This window comes from Microcaecilia unicolor, chromosome 2 (genome assembly GCF_901765095.1).
Source record: "Microcaecilia unicolor chromosome 2, aMicUni1.1, whole genome shotgun sequence".
NCBI lineage: Eukaryota > Metazoa > Chordata > Amphibia > Gymnophiona > Siphonopidae > Microcaecilia > Microcaecilia unicolor.
In genome coordinates this window covers 458,160,126-458,182,842 of record NC_044032.1, presented here as the reverse complement: position 1 = coordinate 458,182,842, position 22,717 = coordinate 458,160,126, and the positions used below count along the sequence as shown (strand labels likewise).

The following is a 22,717-nucleotide window of genomic DNA, read 5'->3' as shown; positions in this document are numbered from 1 at the left end:
CCCTACCCTAGTCCACGAAACTGGGGGGACGAGACCAAAAAGAACGATACAAAAGCATTCAACACAATGAAGAAAAAATGCCTTGTAACATAGTGCTGTCCAATTGCAACTTACTATACAGACCTCAAACTTCCTATCTCTCACCGGTGAGCTAGAGATGACCCTCCGGCTGTTAATAAAGGCCGAAAGCTGTGAGGGTTCAAAAAATACATACTTCACTGACTGCAACTTTACTATATATTTACAGGCATACTTCAGAAAAAAACAGTGTTCCTAACTGTAGAACACCTTAAGGAATAATGTACAGTGGGAGACATCTAGATGAACCTCTGTAATTCTCTCCTTATCTTTTCCTATTTTTTTAACAACCATGCTCATGTGGTGGATGAGACCTATGTTTTGTGTCAAAGTTTCATCTTCTTGTTCTACCATCATATTTCCTTTCTTGGGGATCCTTTTACCAAGCTGTGGTAAAAGCCGTTTTTGCCATGTGCTGAGGCCCTTTTTACTGCAGCAGGTAAAAAGGACGAAAAAAGAAATGTACGTTTGTGAGATTGCACTTACCATAATGGTCATGCGGGGAGGGGGGCACTTACCACCACCTATTGAGATGGTGGTAAGGGCTTCCACACTAACCCAGCGGTAAGCGGGCAGCTTGTGGTGCTGTCCGATTACCACTAGGTAACTGTTGTGCTAAAAAAAATAGAGACCTATTTTCCCTAGCACCAGAAATACCATGTACTAGGGCTGGAACTACAGCCGGTCGGTGCCCAAGTTGGATTGGTGGTAGCTCCAGCTTGGCGTGTAGTAAGCCCACATTGGGCTTACTGCTGCTTTGTAAAAGGGCCCCTTGATTTGTAGAGATGTACAGTCTTCATTTAAAGAAGTTTGGAAAACAATTTGATAAACCTGTGCAAAATTGATTATCCAACCTTTTTTTTAAGTAATACACTAGTTGCTATTATTCATCTTTTATGATTCACTGTCAATTAAACTCCATTTCCCAGTAATTAATAACACTTCAACTGAAAATAATATCCATGCTTTCTTTTAGTGAGGCTCCATTGGTCTATCTGTCTGTATGCATAGGCACAAAGACACACACACGTTATCCCCCTAAATCTAGAAATTTGCGCGCACAAGTTATAGAATAAGGTCAGTAATGTGCATAACTTAGTTTTATAATAAGCTGATAATTGATAAGAGGCTATAATTTGCATTAATTGGTGCTAATTGTCACCAATTTGCAACAACATGAATTACTGCCCTTAGTTGCTATTCTTTAAGTTGTGCGCTCAAATTCACGAGCATGCAACTTCAAGGGGGCATGGACCCGGGAGCCCTGTTCCCTGTAAGCTGAGCGGGGGGTTCTCCAACTGCATTGTTACCAGTAAGAGGTGGTGCTTCAATATTGTGTTTCTAATCACTAGAGAAGGCAGGTTCCCTGGAGTCCTGCAGAACTTGCCTGTCCCTCACTATTGAAAATGTAATAGTGAAACAGCACCACCCACTGGCAGGACTGTAGGTGGAGGACTTCCACTCAACATAGAGGGAACAGTGCCTGGGAGGGGAATGGATGGGTCAAGGGCGTGCCAGGCAGTTAAATGTGTGAGTTATAGAATACTAGCATTTAGGCGCCTAACTGCCTAGAGCTTGGTGTTAGCATTTACATCAGCAATTGAGTTGGCATAAGTGCTTGTGCCTAAAGTTAGGTATGTAAATGCAGGCTTAGGTTGGTATTCTATAATGGTATTTTCACACACAACTGCCATTATAGAATTTGTGCTTAGTGCACATCATTCCAGCGCCTATATGTTGGTTGCACCTTTCGATTTGATTTGCCTTACTGACTCCAAGGTTTCAGGTCTGATCAAGAAATCCAAAGTCACAACTTCTAAGTTAAAAAAAAAAAAAGGGAAAAAAACAACCAAAAAAAAAAGGAATGAAAAATCTCTCCAAAAATAAGAGGGTGTGATAACTGGAGAAAGGAAGGACAAAATTAAAATCAAATTAAATTGGCCAGAGATTTAGAGGTCCTTTTACTAAGCTGCAAAACAAAGTGGCCTTAGTGCGCCCTTTGCCGGGTTTTCCTGTACGCTAAGGCCATTTTTACTGCAGATGTAAAAATAGCCATTTTGTACTTTTTTTTTTTATTAATGGCCAAGCGCTATTGTTGCCATTAGCACTCGGCCATTAAAAATTTTTACTCTATGAACACTTACCACCACCCATTTTGTAAGTGGTAAAGGCTAACACAGTATTCCTGCACTAACCAGTTAGTGAGTGATATTGCAGCCTCACTACCTGATTAAAGCAGGAATGCCCACTCTCTGCTCCCTGACATGCACTCTCAACAAAATAATTAAAAATATTTTTTACCACTGGTTAGTATACACTAATTTGTCAGTTACTGCAGGAAGCTTGAGCACATCCTACGGTATGCCATTTTGAGCTGTGTTAGGCACACATTAGCATCTAATGCAGCTTAGTAAAAGGGCCCCTTAAACACAAGTTTTCCAAATACAAAATTAAAGCATTTGGAAAAAATTTTGAAATGAATCCCTCTACCTCCACAAAAAACTTAGTCCATATGCAGTTCATTCTTCATAGGTCCTTCCTCAACAACCTCAGTGGAAGAGTCTGCAAAAAGGTAAAGCCACTTGGGAAAAAAAATCATTCCCTATAAGGTAACTCCTCTCATCAAAGAGATTACCAAAACCTGCCACTGCAGCAGTTTATCCCATGATTATTGCAACAGAGGGGTGACAGTCAAAGAATTAGCTTTGTAACTATTTACTGGTATTATAACTTCCAAGATATTTAAAAGACTGCATTGCCCATTTCAGGGAAAATCATCATGTCACTTCCTCCTAACCTCCTCAAATGTGGGCATGGCCTCAGACTTATCCAAGTTTATCCTTAAGTCTAGAAAAGGTACTAAAATTGAAGAACACACCCATGAGAGACTGACAAAATGTGCTAAGACATCATCTGCAAACACAGACAGCTTGAAAACTCAGTCTCCCACAGAGACTCTCTTAATATTCCTCCAAAGTAAGGACTCAAGAAAAAGTACAAAAAGCAACAAGGAGTAGCACTGCATTGTGACTGTCTGTAGTGGAAGGTAGTCTGACACTATCAGGCTTATTTTCGAAAGAGAAAGGCGCCCATCTGGATTGGCCATTGTTGGAAACAGGTTGCTGGGCTACATGGATCATCGGTCTGACTCAGTATGGCTATTCTTATGTTCTTATGTGGAGTTTTATGATAGTGAGTGTCTGTTATATTGGTTTTGGGCCTAACTTCATTACTTGGGTGAAAACCCTTTATTAAAGCCCGAGTTAGAGTCAATGAGGGTTACTCTGAGGAATTCCCCATTACTAAAAGAATGAGACAGGGTTGCCTTTTCTGTCCCCTCCTTTTTACATGTATGTTAACACTACAGCCTTTAGCAGTGCATTTGTGGGGTAATGGGGATATCAGAGGGGTGAAGTTTAAGGGGGAAGAATTAAAAATATCAGAGAATGTGGGAAAAACAGTTAGCTTAGCAGGGTTTTAAAAAGGTTTGGATAATTTCCTAAAAGAAAAGTCCATAAGCCATTATTAAGATGGACTTGGGAAAATCCACTGCTTATTTCTAGGATAAGCAGCAGAAATTTACTCTTTCGGGACCTTGTCAGGTATTTGTGACCTGGATTGGTCACTGTTGGAAATGGATACTGGGCTTGATGGATCTACAGTCTGTTCCAGTAAGGCAGTGATTATATTCTTATGTTCCTATGTTCTTATTTGTAGATGATATTAGGTTCTCAGTTTTCCATCCCATAGTGTCATTCCCAATTATAATAAACAAGCTGAGGGAGTATGGTAGACTTTCAGGCTTCAAGGTTAATATGGTTAAATCTGAACTCCTGATCTTGACTGTCAGAAGAGCAGATGGGGCCATTGAACAGAGCTCCCCCTTCAAGCGGGCTGATAGTACAATTAGGAAATCAGATACAAGCAGACCCCCTCACAGCCTTATGGTGTCAATTACCTCTATGTCTAAGAAAGATATATAAGGATCTGGAGAGATGGGAAGTCTGGTGACATATATTTTATTTATTTATTCATTGGAATTTATTAACTGCCGTTATGAAGAGATTCACCCAAGACGATGTTGGGATAGATCACAGTTGTCTAAATGGTTGTCCTCCTTCATCTATTGTATGTGTTTCAGAATGTTCTCATTCCAATTCCAGATTGTGAACTTAAGCTCGTGAACAGGAAAGCATTTGCCTATACTTGAATACATAAACTACCAAGGGTTTCAATGCATGTGATATTGCCTAGGCATTAGGGAGGGGGGCCTGGGGAGTCTCATCTTCACAAATAGTTCTACATCGTGCATTTGACAGCACTTACTGAGAGGCATAAGAACATATCAAAGCAGTAAGTGTGTAGAATTAAAGACTTATGTCCTACTCCTTTTGGATGGGGGGAGAGGGACATTAGGCCCTATGCCTTATGGATGGGGGAGCAGAAGGGTCTGGGAGGGAGACCTGTACTTGGGACATGTTCTGAGAATTTGGAATAGGATGAAACATTATAGAATAGCGACTAAGTTCAGTATGCACATAACTGCAAATTAGTGCCAATTAACTCCAATAATCGCTGATTATTTGTGTCGAGTTGCATGTAACTAGGCAATTAATTTACATGTGTTACTGACTCTATTCTATAACCTGCACACGCAATTTTGTGAGCTAACTCCGGGATTCTGTACTGCGTGACTTATGTTGCGCGCACAAATCCAATCATATTCTGGATTTGTGTGCACAACTTTATTAGTTAACAAGCTAATCAGCCACGCTAATTGCCACTTAATTATTGAAACTAATTAGCATTAATTACACTCAGAACTACCTAAGCGTATTCTATAATGTGTTGCACATAAATTCTAAGTTGCATTGTTGAAAAGGGGGCATAGCTATGGGTGTGGAGTGGGTGAGTCATGGGTGTTTCTAAAATTTATGTGCATTGTTGTAGAATACAGTTTTACTTGCCTGCACCTAAATTTAGTCACGCAGACAGGTGCTTCATATCTATATTAATAATTCTCACCTCCAATTCTGAAGCTCACAGTGTGGCAGGGAAACAGTGAAGCCCTGTTCTGTTCTAGCCTGTCAGCACCACTCACTCTCACTCTCACTCAGACACCCACCCTCAGCCACTCCCCCAGTCACGCCCCTTCCGGACATAATTCGCTACCTCAACGTTCTATTGAGTCCCCTAGCTCCAGCCACTTCCGTGAAGGGTTCCTTGTGGTGAAGCCTCTGTTTGTCTGTCACGCCCTCGCGTTCAACGTCATGACGCCACAGCCATTTCGATGACCTCTACGCATGGAACGAAAAGGGGCTCCTCCCCCTGCCTCACAATCACCTCACTGCACCCACCACGAAACAACAATGGCGCCCGACACGACCGTTCCCAACCGCAACACAATGCTGCTGCATGCCTGCGGTGCCGTCTCTGCTCATCCGCTTTCGCCGAACGTTCAGGAATGGGATTCCAAAAGCCCAGCTACCCTCCCACCACCCCTCCACGAATTGCACAGCCACAATTGCGGTCGTCGTCGTCACCAACGCCACTCCCCCCTCCACTCACCCCTCTCCATCTGCCACCGGAACGTCGGCCGGTTCCTCACAACACCACTGACCTCCGTGTCAAGGCCCTGCAGGACGCAACAGCTGATCCTTTACCTTCGACCCTCCCTCTTTCCCTCCCTGTGGGACACGGAGGGAAGGAGGGAGGGCCAAACGGAAACGATCAGCAGTTGCCTCTGCTGCAGCGCCTTCACACGCATGTTAAAGGCGCTGTGAGGGCCCGCCCCTGCCCCCCAACCAACGCTGACCCCCGTCAAAACCCCTGAACCGCCTCCAAGCCCTCACTACCCATCCAACACACCGTGAGCCTATTTAACTCCCTGTAAAGAAGGAAGGCAATTTGGATGATCTCTGTTTCCACTCTCCCGCCCAGCCGTCATTTCTACACACTCAAAATAAAGCAACCAAACCTGTTCTTTATTCTTTGTCCATCTACAGCTCTTTCATTTGGACCCCTCTAAGCCCCTGACCCCCTCCAAGCCCACGGCCACTCCCTCACACTTCCCAATCCCCCACCCCCACCCCTCAAACGTTCACACACACAGATACACTGTGTAGCACAAAACAAACAATTTTACACACACCAAAAACATGACCTGAGCAATCCCTCACTTTCAACCCATCACCACAGGAACTCAAACCCCCCCTTCAAACCCCCTTGCCACTCCCTCACATTTCAACATCCACACACCCCCAACAAACATTCACACACACACACACACACACACACTCTCTACCACTACAACAAAAACAAATGACAGACACCACAAACGCACTGGAGCACCACAACTAGGCAGCGGACGACCGCAGGGCCATGCAGAACACCAGGACACTTATGGACAAACTGGTGAGTTACAGGGGAGTGGGAGAGGGGAGGGAGGGTGGCCTGGAACTCGGAGGACAGGAAAGGAAGGCGTGGGACTCGGAGGAGAGAGAGGGAGACAGCAACGGAGGGAGGGGGGAACCCTTGCTAGCGCCCGTTTCATTTCAGGCAGAAATGGGCCTTTTTTACTAGTATGTTATAAACCGCACAGAAATTTAGGTTTATTCTATAAAGGACTTTATAGAATATGCCTAGGCGTATTTTGTTTTGGTGCTGAATTTTAGGTGTCATATATAGAATTTAGTCCTAAGCGTAAAAAATGCATGCAAAATTAAGAATGAGGTGGCTACTGTAACATGGGATTTCACTGAGGTCTACATAGGCTTTTGTTACCATAAACCTTTTGAAAGGGCTCCTATGCTATTGAATCTTTCTAATGACATCCTACATCTTGCAGTAAGATATTTTATATTTCTAATATTCCACAGCATGGCAAATTATCAGGTAGCCTCTGGTGCTCTCACTTTCTTCTAAGAAGTTGCCTCCACCAGTTTTGCAGTATTTAAAAAGTGCCTAATGAGCCTCTTTTGCAGTTTAGTGCCCTCCCTTTTTTTTTTCAAATGAAAGGAAATAATCCACAGATCCCAAGATCTACCCCCACCACCTCCTTAATCCTGAAATGAAATAATTCCCTTGATGTGCAAGAACAGAGAATGATGTATTTTAAATCTATTAAATATAATGAATGTTTGGTAGCTCTTAATAGACGATACCATGGCCACAACAGTCCTTGATCAATCAGAGCCTACAAACATTTTAGCTCCTACACCCATCCTTGAGTTCACCACTGTGAACTGATATATCAATAATAACAAAAATAGTGAAAAAATAATATTATTTCATTCTAACTGTATTCCACATAACAGTGCCCCAAATCTCCAGTAATTGACAAAATTGCTATAACACTTTATGGTTAACTTCCCAAAAAGAACATTAACAATAGTCCACAGTCTCCATAATTATAATTAAATTACACTTATCTTCAACATCATATCATCTCGAGCAGAGAGGTTATACAGAGCTCCATTTCAGATTGATCCTTACTCAGGAACCCCAGATGCTCAGTGTGTTGAATGGAATAACTGTGTCTAATGTTCACAATCCAATGCCCTACAAACATAGGCACATGCACAAAGATGGTGGAACTGGAGAAGCTTGGTCGGACTACTACAGTAATACTTCTACTTGCATAATTTACTGATAACATGAGTAAAAAAGTATTGCTGTCTCATCCCCAGGCCCTTAGCCTCAGAGTTTAATAATGGATATTTTACTCTTGTATGCATGCAAAGGAATGTTGACTTCTATTATTTGTCTCTTCTTAGTATCCAGACCAAGAAAGCAAGAGGTTCAAGATCCCTGCCCAAGTGCGAACGCAGCTGTGGTTTGGGCTTTCTGTAGATCAGAAGGAGTTTAATCAGTATACCCAAGGCAAACTCTCTGTCTTTGCAGAAACTGTAAGTGCAAGTTCTTTTTCAATTGCTTACGTTTGTTTATGTAGCTACTGTTTTTGGTAATGTCATAAGGCATTATCAAAAGACCATGGGGAGGACAGTTATTAAAGGGATTTACACCAATAAATAGGCAATTACCAGGATACACTGTCCTAATTGAATTATTTTCATCAACAATCAGGACTGAGGGCCAGATGCACTAAACCTAACGAGCCAATAATGAGCCATTAACGGGCAAGTAGTAAACCCTGGCATGCACTAAAAGCCATTTTACGACGACGGTAGCAGCTAACGAAAACAGAATGCAGATGAGCAAATTGTGTAAAACCCTATTGTAATGAGATGCACTAAGCTTTTCCGATTGCCTTAATGCTGGAAACTCTAATGAGAGGTCTGTACCTCTCGTTGGGGCTACGCGGGATTGAAAACTGATTATTACCCACCCAAGTAGCTAGTAATAAGGCTGCTATTGCAAGATGATTTCAGTGAAAGTGAAACAAATGTGATCTGAGACACACCGTTCCTTGACTTTGTCCATGTAGTTTTAGAAGTAAAAGATATCAAATACAATTTTTTAAATCCAGTGATGCTAATGATGTACCTCATACTGTTAGAGGCAAGTAGAGGAGGTGCTTGGACATGCAGTGAGAAATGATTCTCCAAATACAAAGGGGGCATTCAGAATATAGTAACATAGTAGATGACGTCAGAAAAAGACCTGCACGGTCCATCCAGTCTGCCCAACAAGATAACTCATATTTGCTGCTTTTTGTGTATACCCTACTTTGATTTGTACCTGTGCTCTTCAGGGCACAGACCGAATAAGTCTGCCCAGCACTATCCCCGCCTCCCAACCACCAGCCCCTCCTCCCAACCACCGGCTCTGGCACAGACTGTATAAGTCTGCCCAGCAGTATCCTCACCTCCCAACCACCGGCTCTGGCACAGACCGTACAAGTCTGCCCAGCACTATCCCCGCCTCCCATCCACCAGCCCCGCCTCCCGATCCTGACTAAGCTCCTGAGGATCCATTCCTTTGGCACAGGATTCCTTTATGCTTATCCCACGCATGTTTGAATTCCGTTACCGTTTTCATTTCCACCACCTCCCGTGTAGGAAGGGGGCAGTTTGAAATGGGCTTCTAAAAGCCTCTACTATATGTGCCCTTTTAATGGTGGTATAGGTGCCATCAGGTATCACATTCATACAAAATAGGGTGTATTTATATTCTTAAAACTCCTAACAAGAGAAGGGAATTTGGACTTTGGTTAATGTTATATTTCTATTAAGGAACTTCTGAAACATTTTTCCTTTTAGAGATTAGTACAGTTGAAAGGAAGGCGGTCCTGTAAAGTTTACTTAAGAAATGAAAACTGTTTCATGTTTTATTTTTCAGTATGAAAACCAAACTAAATTGGCACTAGTAGGGAACTGGGGAACAACAGGTCTCACTTACCCCAAATATTCTGATGTCACTGCCAAGATCAAGCTTCCGAAGGACAGCTTCCGTCCCTCTACTGGCTGGAATTGGGCTGGAGATTGGTTTATCAGCCCTGAAAAGACGTGAGTAGTGTTAAACGTTTAAGAGCCATGGCAAAGTTTTATCTTTAATCCTGTGCTGTTTCAGATATAGGGCTAGATTCAATAAATGGCACCCAAAGTTAGGTGCTGGAATGATCCACGATATCTAGTCTGTAAAGGACATTTTGCACAGAGCACCCTTTATAGAATGCTAGTTTAGTGTGCATTTCCCCCTAATTCTATAAAAGCCAACAAAAAGTGCACAGGCAAATTTGGCACACACCCAATTTGTGTGTGCAGTTTAATTGAATAACAAGCCAATTAGTGCTAATTGGCTTTTTAATAGGCAATTATTGGCACTTATTAAATTTAATTGGACTTTATGTGTGTAAATTTAGGTACAGGATTCACGCCTAAACGTTACATGTGATCGGAGAAAGGGGCTCAGGAATGGGAGGGGCATGGGCGGAACGGGGGAGTTCTTAGCATTTACACGTGTTGTTATAGAATAAGGGGAGATAAGTGCCTAATTTAGGCATGTCCACTTGCACCATGTAGCAGTTGGTTCAAATGGCTGGGCCTAAAGTTAGGAGTGAGTCCCGGCAGTAAGCACTATTCTGTAAACTGTGGATAACTTTAAGTGAGGTTTCTAGAATAGCGCTTTTTTGGCACTATGTATATAATCTAGCACATTGCACCTAACTTTGGGTAGTGTAAATGCTGGTGCCCAACCAATGGTTGTTAAGGCACAAATGCAGGTATTCTATTTCATTGTCCTTACATTCTGGGAACATTTTGGTCCCATCCATGCCTCTCCCATGGACACACCCCCTTTAGGTTTGTGTGCACGCATGTTATTGAATAGGGCAGAGGGCAGAATCCCATGTAACTCCTAATTACTGCCAAGTGCTTGATTCCAACAATTGATTATTACTGCTTAATTGACTAATTAGTTTATGTGTGGATCTGAGTTCTGTGCCCAAATTTGGGTGACCTATCCAAAATCTAGGGGATATTGACCAGGCTTTAGTTTATTTATTAATTTTTGCCTGGTGTTGCCTAGGTCAGAGTATTTCAGATGTAGTTCTGGAACTGAGGGTGATAATAGGCAAGGTGGCCGTTGAAGGGGTGAGGAGAGGTGTGGGGACATGTGCAGAGACTCATTGCAGGGTGTCATTTTGCATAAGCCAATAGGGGTTGAAAAGCAGGGCCATGTTCAAAAAACATAGTCGTTTAAGGGCAGGGTCGGTCCTGGGAACAGAGATGAAAAGCTCAGTGTTATACTGTTTTGTCTTCCTTTGCAGTTTGCTTTATGATATAGATGCTGGTCACATGAGTTTTGTTGAGGAAGTGTTTGAAAACCAGGCTCGGTTGCCAGGTGGGCAATGGATCCACATGACTGAGGCTTACACAGATGTGGTAAGGATTTCCAGGTTGAAAAGAGAAGCTATTTTCTGCTACTTTGAAATTGCTTGCACTTGCTATAGCAATGGCTTCTGTTCCATGAAACCTGAAGGTAATTCAAACCATTTTGTAAGACAGATGTGAATAATCCTTGAACCAAATTGAATATTTTTGCTGCATGATAACAGAAAAAGGTACATGCTGAATATAGAAACACAGAATATAGAACCACAGAACGCAAAGACCTTATTCCTCAAAAACCCACAGTGTAATAACTCATGAATCAATATACTGTAAAAAGTCACAAAAAATTATCAAAAGCTATACATATGGATATGTGCTTATAGATAATAGAGGGACCACCATAAATCCTGAAAGTTTATCTTTCATCCCAATAGGGAACCCCTCTCATGAGCTTTAATCATTGCACGTATCTAGGTAACAATATTTTTCACTTTAATATATATTTAAACAATTTCAACTATTGTACTTAAAAAATGTGCGTATCTGAAAAAAACTCAACAACTTGCCCAGGTACAGTTATGAGACTGTTTCCCCTAGTGATTAATGCGGTATACCCCTTGATTAAGTTTGGTAGAAAAAAGACCTCATGCAGTGGTGTGCTAGTAAATGTTTAACAACAGGCTTTCTCCCCGGTCCACCTCTGCACCCCCCGTCCATCTCTGCGCCCCCCCCCCCCAAAAAAAAAATTGCAGAGCTGGCTTTAGCCAGGGAGAGAGCCTGGGGGGGGGGGGGCAATGCATTACTCTCTCCAGGAAAAAAAAAAATAAATGATCCCAAGTTCCAATCTAATTCATGTTTAATGTGGGATAAAATGCCATAAATAAGTAAATAAATATAAACTTTTAACGCTGAGCACCTGATTCTCAAAGTGGACATATTCCAAACACTATAATGAAAATAAAATGATTTTTTCTACCTTTGTTGTCTGGTGACTTTGTTTTTCTGATCATGCTGGCCCAGTATCTGATTCTGAGCTATCTGTCCTCTTAACTCCATTTCCTGGGCTTCCTTTCCATTTATTTCTTTACTTTCCTCCTTTCTTCTTCATTTGTTGCCCTACATCCGAAAGTAAAAGCTGGGTTCTCCACAGACTTGACTGTCCAGTGGATCCAGCTTCTGCCTATCTTCTACATCCATGCGCAGTTTTTCTCCTCTATTCCTTTTCCCTCATCTCATCTCCTTCCTCTCTCTTCCCTCTCCTCCACCCATGTCCAGCATTTCTCCTTTCTCCCTTCCATTCATGTTCATTTCACTTCCTCTCTCTTCTCTCCCCTCCATCCATGTCCAGCATTTCTTCTGTCTCCCTTCCCCTCCATCCATGTGCATCTCCTTCCTCTGTCTTCCTCCCCTCCATCCATGTCCAGAATTTCTTCTCTCTCCCCTCCATCCATGTGCATCTCCTTCCTGTCTTCCCTTCCCTCCCCTCCATCCCTGTCCAACAATTCTCCTCTCTCCCTGCCCTCCCCTCCATCCCTGTCCAACAATTCTCTCTCCCTGCCCTCCCCTCCATCCATCCATGTCCAACAATTCTCCTCTTTCCCTGCCCTCCCCTCCCTTCCATCCATGTCCAACAACCTTCCTCTCTCTCTGCTTTCCCCTACCCTCCATCCGTCAAGCAACCCTCCTCTCTCCCTGCCCTCCCCTCCATCCATCCATGTCCAGCAACCCTCCTCTCTCCCCTACCCTCCCCTCTATCCACCCATGTCCAGCAACCCTCCCCTCTCTTCTGCCCTCCCCTCCATCCACCCATGTCCAGCAACCCTCCTCTCTCCTCCCCACCATCCACCCATGTCCAGCAACTCTCCTCTCTCCTGCCCTCCCCTCCATCCACCCATGTCCAGCAACTCTCCTGTCCCCTGCCCTCCACCCATCCATCCATACCCAGCAATTCTCTTCTCTCCCCTGCCCCCTCTATCCATCCATACCCAGCAATTCTCTTCTCTCCCCTGCCCCCCTCCACCCATCCATACCCAGTAATTCTCTTCTCTCCCCTGCCCTCCTCTCCCAATCCTATCCATGTCCAGCGATTCTCCTTTGCCCCCATCCTCCCCTCCCATTCATATCCACCTGCCCACCCTCTTCTCCCCCCAACATCCCCCTTTTTCTTCCTGCCACAGTGCCACCCTGCGTGGTTTAAATCTTTTTTATTACCTCTGTCGAAGCTGCCGTGTCATTGAAAGCCCTGCCCGTCTCTAGCCTTCCCTTTGTGAGTTCGTTCCGTCAGATTCCCACCCTTGCTGAAAGAGGAAATGACATCAGAAGGCAGGACTGTGAGGGAATGAACTTACGAAGGGAAGGCTAGAGACGGGCAGGGCTTTCAATGATTTGGCCGCTTCAACGGAGGTAATAAAAAGATTTAAACCCCCCCCCCCAGGGCGATGTGGGGCGGGCGCAGGCAAACGAGGGCTGTGGGAGGTGAGGTAAGCGGGGTAAGCATGGCTTGTGGCACCCTCCTGCCATGCTTACCTCGTTTTACCGGAGCTGGCTCACCGTGCAGAACAACCGGCTTGCAAGATCTTAAAAAATTTAACAACCGGCTCTTGTGAGCTGGTGCGAACTGGCTCCAGCACACCACTGATCTTATGGCATATCCAGTCTGCCTACATAAACATCAGAACATGGAAAAATGTAGTCAAAGACCATATGACCTGTCCAGTCTGCCCATCCATGTCATCTATTCTTCCTGTCACTACCTTAGAGATCCTATGTACTTGTCCCAAGTTCTCTTGAATTCAGATACAGATTTTGTCTCCACCACTTCCACCAGGAGGCCATTCCACGAACCCATGATCCTTTCCACGAAGAAGTATTTCCTCAGGTTACTTCTGAGTCTATCCCCTTTCACCTTCATCTCACGTCCCCACATTCCAGAGTTTCCTTTCAATTGAAAGAGACTTACCTCCTGTGTATTTATGCTGCATAAGTATTTAAATGTCTCTAGAATGGTACAGAATGGGGCTCATTTTCAAAGCACTTAGACTTACAAAGTTTCATAGATTAAAACTGCTTTGAAAATACACCTCTGTATTCTAAGGGGTCCTTTTACATGTTCAGTTTTCACTAAAACGAGCGCGCCGGACCGTGAGGGTAAGAGAGAGCAGGGCAGGCAATGCAGTGGTGCTGAAGACCAACGCTGGATGAAGGCTTCAGCTAATGGGGGTTGTGGACCCCCACTAGCCAAACCAGGGGCCCAGAGCAAATTGGGGGGGGGGGGGTCCTAGGCCCCTGTGGCTCCCTGTAGCTATGCCACTGGATTAAAGTGCAATTTCTGGCACTTCACAGTTATGTGATAAGCAAATATGACAACTCTGTGAAATTTGGTTTGGTGTGCCATGAGGATGAGGCAAGCTTAAAAATGTGCCCTGAAATAAAAACAGTTGAGAACCAGTGATTTAGGGTCTTTGTTGTAGAAATTAATGCTGGCATGGCAGATTTGATATAGGTCCTGAGTGACTGTTTTGTAGATTGCATTACTTCACAATATGCCTGAGAATGAGAGAGTTTATGTTGATGTCAGTGAGATTACACAAGAATCAGAAATGTATCTGTATGGCAAATTTTATGAGAAAATTTTCTAGCTCTGCACCTATTGTCGGGAGATGGCCAGGAGGGTCAGTGGATGCAGAACTTGTTTGGCTTTAATACCTTGGGGGTGGGGGGGGGGGATATATGAGTGCTGCTGGGGGACTTTGCCTCTTTGCTTCACTTATCAAGGCAGTGCTGTTACACACCTGACATCATGCTTTGGGACGGGAGACTGCTGGCTTCTAGAACTGATTTACTGAAGTTTCCTTGCCCAGAGACACTGAATAGGAAAAGCGCCTTAGTAAATCAGTTTCTAAAAGAGTTATTGCTCATCTGGTAGGGGATTCCTGCCCCTCTCCCCCCAAAACAATTCACTGCAGACAGTATTGGAGGGGTGGATAAGGAGAAGCGAGAAAGGTCTTGACTGCTGGCTCCTACATTTTTGGGCTTGCTCCTAGATTTAAGAAAAAATTGTTGAGGCCAGTCCTAGGCTATGTGGTATATATTTCTCTATTTTTACTGTATTACGAGTTTTTTTCCTGAGATTGTAACCGGGGGGGGGGGGGGGGGGGGGGGGGGGGGGGGGGAGGGGGGATCACTCTGGTGCTGGATACTTGTGTTGTGAACATGTCATCAAAGAAAGGAAAAAGATGCCCCAAAACTTATACTAATTTATATCAGACCATACTAGAAGCCACAAAAAGCACTTTCTCCTGTGTCTTCCAGAATGGAGAGAAGGTACTTCCTAAGGCTGAGATCGAGTGTCCCCTAGGCTGGAAATGGGAAGATGAGGAATGGTCCACGGATCTTAACAGAGCTGTTGATGAACATGGTATGACAGACTATTACATTTGTGTTTTGTTACATCTCAGTTATTGACTGATCTCTTTCACAGAATGGGAGAAAACCTTAGTGAATCAGGAAAGGGAAATGGGACTTGATATACGGTCTTTCTGAGATTTTTTGCAACTACATTCAAAGTGGTTTACATATATTTATTTATTTATTTATTTGCTACATTTGTACCCCACATTTTCCCACCTATTTGCAGGCTCAATATGGCTTACACTATGTTGCAAAAGAGGTATGGTCTAATTTAACATATTACTGTGTAAGAAATTAGGTAGATAGGTCAGTAGAATTATATATATTATATATTCAGGTGGACCATACTGTTGTTTAACTTTATCATGATACACTGTTAAATCTGACGAAGACTGAACTTGATGGATAGAAATATACCACATAGGAACCTGTCAGTGTTGTCTGTGCTTTCTGTTATGCAGCCCCTCCCCCCCCCAACTATATATTTGGTTTTCATACTAAGTCACCTTTGCAGCTGAAGATTTATGTCTACCATTTGACTATTATCTGCAGTATATAAACCTTTCAATCTGCAGTGGAACTTATACTGGATTACCAAATCCGAACTGACTAGAACACAAACCGTGATTCCCTATTTTAGGTTGGGAGTATGGCATCACCATCCCTCCAGACCGCAAGCCAAAATCATGGGTTCCTGCAGAAAAGATGTACCACACGAATCGACGCAGGCGTTGGGTCCGACTTCGCAGGAGAGACCTGAAGCAGATGGAGGCTCTCAAAAAGGTTGTTTTTTTTTTTTCTTTTTCTGTAGTGGTGCACTGTAATGCTTCTTTCTTTACCTAAGGGACCGTTTTACTAAAGTGTTGTCGAGAGGAAACCTGGAGTTACCAGCAGCCCAATGCAAGTGCCGGAGCTAGCAGAAATATTTTTAAAATACTTCCGCAGGGGATTACCCAGCAGTAATCGGGCAGTGCCACGCGGTGCCTGGTTACCACCGGGTTAGCATAGGAGCCCTTACCGACACCTCAAAGGATTGCAGTAGGTGCTTCCCCTGAAATGATTGCAATGCAAGTGCAAACTTACTGCACAGCCATTTTTTTGGCCTTTTTACCTGTTGCGGTAAACAGGGGCGTAGCCAGACCTCGGCGGGAGGGGGGTTCAGAGCCCGAGGTGGGGGACACAGTTTAGCCTGCTGAACCCCCTCCTGCCTCCGCCGACCCTCCCCTGTCGCTGCCGCTACCAGGTACCTTTATCCCGCCAGCTGACCCTCCCTCACCGCCACCAGGTACCTTTGCTGGCGGGGGTCCTCAACCCCTGCCAGCCAAAGTCTTCTTCAGTGCCAGTCTCCGGCACCTTCACTGATCTGTTTCTGTCAGTCCTGACTCCTGACGTCCTGCATGCACATTCTGCACAGGGCTACATACAGGACGTGCACGCAGGATGTCTGGAGTCAGGACTGACAGAAACAGATCAGTGAAGGCGCCGGTGACCAACGCTGAAGAAGGCTTTGGCTGGCAGGGGTTGAGGACCCCTGCCAGCAAAGGTACCTGGTGGCGGTGAGGGAGGGTCAGCGGCAGTGGGAGGGGGGATTGAAAGTGGCGGGGGAAGGTCGGCGGCGGGGGGGGGGGCTCAAAAGTGGCAGGGGAGGGTCGGAGGCCAGGGGGGTCCAAAGTAGAGGGGGCCAGGGCTAAATCTGTGGGCGCCCATGCCCCTGTGGCTCCACTTAGCTATGCCCCTGGTGGTAAAAGGGGCCCTGGCGCACTACAAAAATGGCAGCTTAGTAAAAGGGCCCCTAAAGTAAGGACCTTTTTAAATAGAATGTAGAAATCAGAACTGTGTATAATTCTAGTATTGTTGTAGAAAAGGATCTGCTGACATTGAGCCTTTTCTAAAATATATACTATGGCTATGTCTGGTGGGAGCATTCATTATAGAACTGTCAATATGCAAAACATTGATGGAGGGAACTTGGTGACTTACACATGTAAGTTCTGACATGTACATGTGTAAAAGACTTTTCCCACATTGCACATGTAAGTGCCAACATGTGTTGGTCTGCCATTTTAGAACTCTATACATATAAATGCTCCTGATCAAGTACAGAGGCCACAATCTTTCTGTACTTTCAGTTTTGAGAGGGAAAATGCAATGGGTGATTAAGGAGGAGATGTCTGTTAATCTGTTGTGTAAAAAGCTGCCCAAATCAAACAATTTTAGAGAACCTCTACGTGTAAATCCTGATGTTGATAAATTAAGGCATCCACATGCATTTTCTTTCTGAAATAAGGAATACACGTGCAGATGTTGGTCCTGCGCAAACCCCGCCTCCTTGCCATCCACACATGGTGCAGCTTTACATGTGTAAATACTGCCTTTCTAAAATTGGATATTCTATGTGTATCCCTCCTACACATATAAATGCAATTATCGTGTGTAAATACTGGCAACTATGGCTTCTGGCTTCTGAAATAACCACCATAGTGAGCTACAGAATTATATAGCCTGATGCACAGGAGTAAGAATCTATAGCAGAGATTAAGAGTATCTGTCGTTGTCCAAAACTAAAGACTGCTTTTTTCTTTTAGACTGATTTTTCTGTTTTGGGAAATTGTTTTAATACATCACTAGACGATAAAACACTGAACACTGCTGTTGGTGCTTCTGTGATGACAGATGTATTATACTGGCCTGAAAGTCCAGAAAAGCATTCCAACTTTCACTCCAGCAGCCACTGTTTCTCTTATCTATTTTTTTTCTCTGATTTTAGATTTATATCTTGTACTGCTCTTTGATATATTGGCATTCCTTTTCCTTTCTGCTTTTAGACTGTACACTGCTTTGATTTGGCTAGGAAAGGCGGTCCAGCAAGTGTTCAATAAACTAAACTACAAGAATTAGTAAATTATCATTTTAAGTCCTTACAGAAATATTATAACATTTTTGTAAATACAGAGACCAAAACAGTGTTCTGCATTTATTTATTTTAAATTTATTGAAGTATTGTGGCCAAATTACCACAAAATAATTTTAAAACTTTTGCAGGTCTGATTGATACTGCTGTCATGGACCCAATACAGAACTGCAAATCATATCTGAATTAATTTACTTTACAGAACATTACAAAATGCTTATTGAAGTTGTTGTTCTGGAGTTCTATAAACTTTCTGGGATCATTAGCACATGTAACACAGCCTCAGGCTGCAATTGCAGTGCTTTGTATATACTATCATGTCATGGCTATACAATCCTGGCCTCAAGAACATAGTGGTGAATGTAGTCATACTTTCTGTTTTTTTTTTTATAGTGTAGACATTTTTGAAAAGCAGTATGGTATTGTTGTTTCATCAAATCATTTTACTCCGCTAGGAAGGAGGACAAGCATGAAAAATATCACAGTTGCTCATGAGATTATATTAATGGCACTGACCAATGGATCCCTTAACTCAACAGTAGAGCACAACAACAAGAATGCAGAGCATACAATCTAGAGAAAGAATTTTTAAAAATACTTATTGCTTTCTCAAACTCTGAATCTTTCAAACCACTGTAGGTGTAACATTGATGACACTTTTGTACAAAAAAGTGTAGCTAAAAAGTACATGGCCCTGTCTCACTACAATCCCTATTCTACTAATAAAGAACACTGGCCATCAGAAGCCCATAAAGTATAATGGTTTATTTAGCATGGCAACACAAATGAAAAAAATAAACAGCAGGAAAATCCTAGTAACAAAGAAACCTTAACACTAACATTAATGTCTAATATAAATAAGCACAGATAAGCACAATGTCACATGTTATATCACATACCATTAACTCTATTATGAAAAGTGAAGGAAAACACAACACTTTCAATTAGCGGAGGAAAAAAGATCTCATCATACTGTGGCAATAATCACAATACACCGTACTTTTAACGGTTTCTTCTCAATGGGTTTCTTCTCAATGATCACAACACACCGTACTTTCCATGGTTTCTTTTCTGCTCACAGTTAAAAAGTAATCATGGATCAAAAATCTCCTCAGAAAATATTTTTCAATAGTTTTCCATTCAATCAAACATTGCTTAGTGATATGAATCGCATCAGATATTGTCCCAAAAATAGATTATAAAAAATTGAAACATGGACTTATCTGAATAATGTAATGGTCATGTAGAATTTAGCTCAACCCCAGCCATGCAGCTCAAAGCATGTGAGAAGGTCCTAAAAACATCCACACTGGACCATCAATACTCACCAGAAACTATTACAAAATGAATCAAATTTATTCTAACTCTCAACTATTTCCGCTTTAACAATGATACCTACCTACAAATCATGGGCACCAGGGCAGCACCCCAATATGCTAACCTCTTTATGGCTGAATTGGAAGAGACATTTCTGAATACATATCAGACCACACCCCTAAAAGACTACCGGTATATTGATAACATTTTTATGATTTGGACTGAGGGGGAAGAAACTCTAAAACAATTTTACAGTTCTTTTAATACATACCATCCTACAATCAAATTCAAAATTGACTACTCCCCAGAAAAAGTCAATTTTTTGGACATCAGTTTCAATCAGCAATGGCTACATACAAACATCCATTTATAGGAAACCCACAGACAAATGCAGCTACCTCCACAACTCCAGCTTCCACCCTTCACATACAAAAAAATCCATTATACACTGCCAAGCCACAAGATACCACCGTATCTGCTCTGACCCAGGAGACAGAGAAAGGCACCTCAAAATCCTGACTGCATCCTTCAAACAGAAAGGATACAACCCCAAAATAATCTACAAGAATATTGCCTCCTCCCTCAAAACACCGAGGGAAAATCTGCTACAATACAAGGAAAAGAAAGCCACAGACAGAACCTCCCTTATACAGTGGTGGAAATAAGTATTTGATCCCTTGCTGATTTTGTAAGTTTGCCCACTGACAAAGACATGAGCAGCCCATAATTGAAGGGTAGGTTATTGGTAACAGTGAGAGATAGCACATCACAAATTAAATCCGGAAAATCACATTGTGGAAAGTATATGAATTATTTGCATTCTGCAGAGGGAAATAAGTATTTGATCCCCCACCAACCAGTAAGAGATCTGGCCCCTACAGACCAGGTAGATGCTCCAAATCAACTCGTTACCTGCATGACAGACAGCTGTCGGCAATGGTCACCTGTATGAAAGACACCTGTCCACAGACTCAGTGAATCAGTCAGACTCTAACCTCTACAAAATGGCCAAGAGCAAGGAGCTGTCTAAGGATGTCAGGGACAAGATCATACACCTGCACAAGGCTGGAATGGGCTACAAAACCATCAGTAAGACGCTGGGCGAGAAGGAGACAACTGTTGGTGCCATAGTAAGAAAATGGAAGAAGTACAAAATGACTGTCAATCGACAAAGATCTGGGGCTCCACGCAAAATCTCACCTCGTGGGGTATCCTTGATCATGAGGAAGGTTAGAAATCAGCCTACAACTACAAGGGGGGAACTTGTCAATGATCTCAAGGCAGCTGGGACCACTGTCAGCACGAAAACCATTGGTAACACATTACGACATAACGGATTGCAATCCTGCAGTGCCCGCAAGGTCCCCTGCTCCGGAAGGCACATGTGACGGCCCGTCTGAAGTTTGCCAGTGAACACCTGGATGATGCCGAGAGTGATTGGGAGAAGGTGCTGTGGTCAGATGAGACAAAAATTGAGCTCTTTGGCATGAACTCAACTCGCCGTGTTTGGAGGAAGAGAAATGCTGCCTATGACCCAAAGAACACCGTCCCCACTGTCAAGCATGGAGGTGGAAATGTTATGTTTTGGGGGTGTTTCTCTGCTAAGGGCACAGGACTACTTCACCGCATCAATGGGAGAATGGATGGGGCCATGTACCGTACAATTCTGAGTGACAACCTCCTTCCCTCTGCCAGGGCCTTAAAATGGGTCGTGGCTGGGTCTTCCAGCACGACAATGACCCAAACATACAGCCAAGGCAACAAAGGAGTGGCTCAGGAAGAAGCACATTAGGGTCATGGAGTGGCCTAGCCAGTCACCAGACCTTAATCCCATTGAAAACTTATGGAGGGAGCTGAAGCTGCGAGTTGCCAAGCGACAGCCCAGAACTCTTAATGATTTAGAGATGATCTGCAAAGAGGAGTGGACCAAAATTCCTCCTGACATGTGTGCAAACCTCATCATCAACTACAGAAGACGTCTGACCGCTGTGCTTGCCAACAAGGGTTTTGCCACCAAGTATTAGGTCTTGTTTGCCAGAGGGAATTAAATACTTATTTCCCTCTGCAGAATGCAAATAAATTCATATACTTTCCACAATGTGATTTTCCGGATTTAATTTGTGATGTGCTATCTCTCACTGTTACCAATAACCTACCCTTCAATTATGGGCTGCTCATGTCTTTGTCAGTGGGCAAACTTACAAAATCAGCAAGGGATCAAATACTTATTTCCACCACTGTAGTGACATACAACCCAGAGCTGGAAAAACTGAGGAAAATCATAAGAGATCTGCATCCACTACTCCAGGAAGATGAATTACTGAAAGAGATATTCCCATCCCCACCAGTACTGGCCTTCCGACAGCCACCCAGTTTAAAACACAAGCTAGTGAGAAGCAAGCTCTCAACAGAGACCCAAAATGAAGAGAATGGCATACATCCTTGCAATATAGCCAGCTGCAAACTATGCCAAAACAATTCACAAGACCCCACAGTCATTCACAAAGGAAAAATATTCAACATAAAGAAATCCTTCACATGCTCATTTTCCAATGTAGGTTATGTCATCCAGTGTAAAAAAATGTGACGAAGGGTGCTATATTGAAGAAACAAGCAAGATGCTGAAGAAGAGATTTAATTTACATAGACATCATATGAAAAATGCAGACCCAACCAAGATGTTACCTCTGTGGGACGGCACTTTACAAAACCAGAACACTGTACTAATGATTTTGTAGTGAGAATACTTAAAGGAAACTTTAAAACAATACAGGAATGCAAGACCTTTGAAGACAAAATGATTAAATATTTTGACACCGACCAGACAGGACTTAACAAAGATCTGGGTTTTCTAGCCCATTATAAACCATAAAATTTCACTGCTTTGTCACCCTGTGATCACCATGCATATCTCCCTGCCCCTCATCCTCTCAGCCCTCTCTCTCTCACCTAGCCCACCCCTCCCTCATCCTTTCAGACTGTCACTGAAATACTTTGATGTTTCACTTATATATGCTGTTACTTATCAAAATTTGCTTATTTCTGATCTGACGAATAAGGGCTACCTTCAAAAGCTAATAAAAAAAATGTATTGTTAGTCCAATAAAAAAGGTATCATCTTATTTTCTTTTCTATGTTTTATTTTATTCTGACTGGCTTTAGAAGTGGACTAACACGGCTACCACATCTCTCTACTTAATTTATTGAT

General features: G+C 43.1%; 1 protein-coding gene across 1 annotated transcript in view; it reads left to right on the top strand.

The window, feature by feature from the left end:
* Positions 1-22,717, top strand: part of DYSF (dysferlin) — a 591,346-nt gene that overhangs the window by 270,546 nt on the left and 298,083 nt on the right. Inside the window, exons 25-29 of the mRNA XM_030190967.1 lie at positions 7,854-7,985; positions 9,379-9,545; positions 10,808-10,922; positions 15,183-15,288; positions 15,922-16,064. Coding sequence (XP_030046827.1) covers positions 7,854-7,985; positions 9,379-9,545; positions 10,808-10,922; positions 15,183-15,288; positions 15,922-16,064 — 663 coding nt within the window. The remainder of the gene's footprint in view (positions 1-7,853; positions 7,986-9,378; positions 9,546-10,807; positions 10,923-15,182; positions 15,289-15,921; positions 16,065-22,717) is intronic.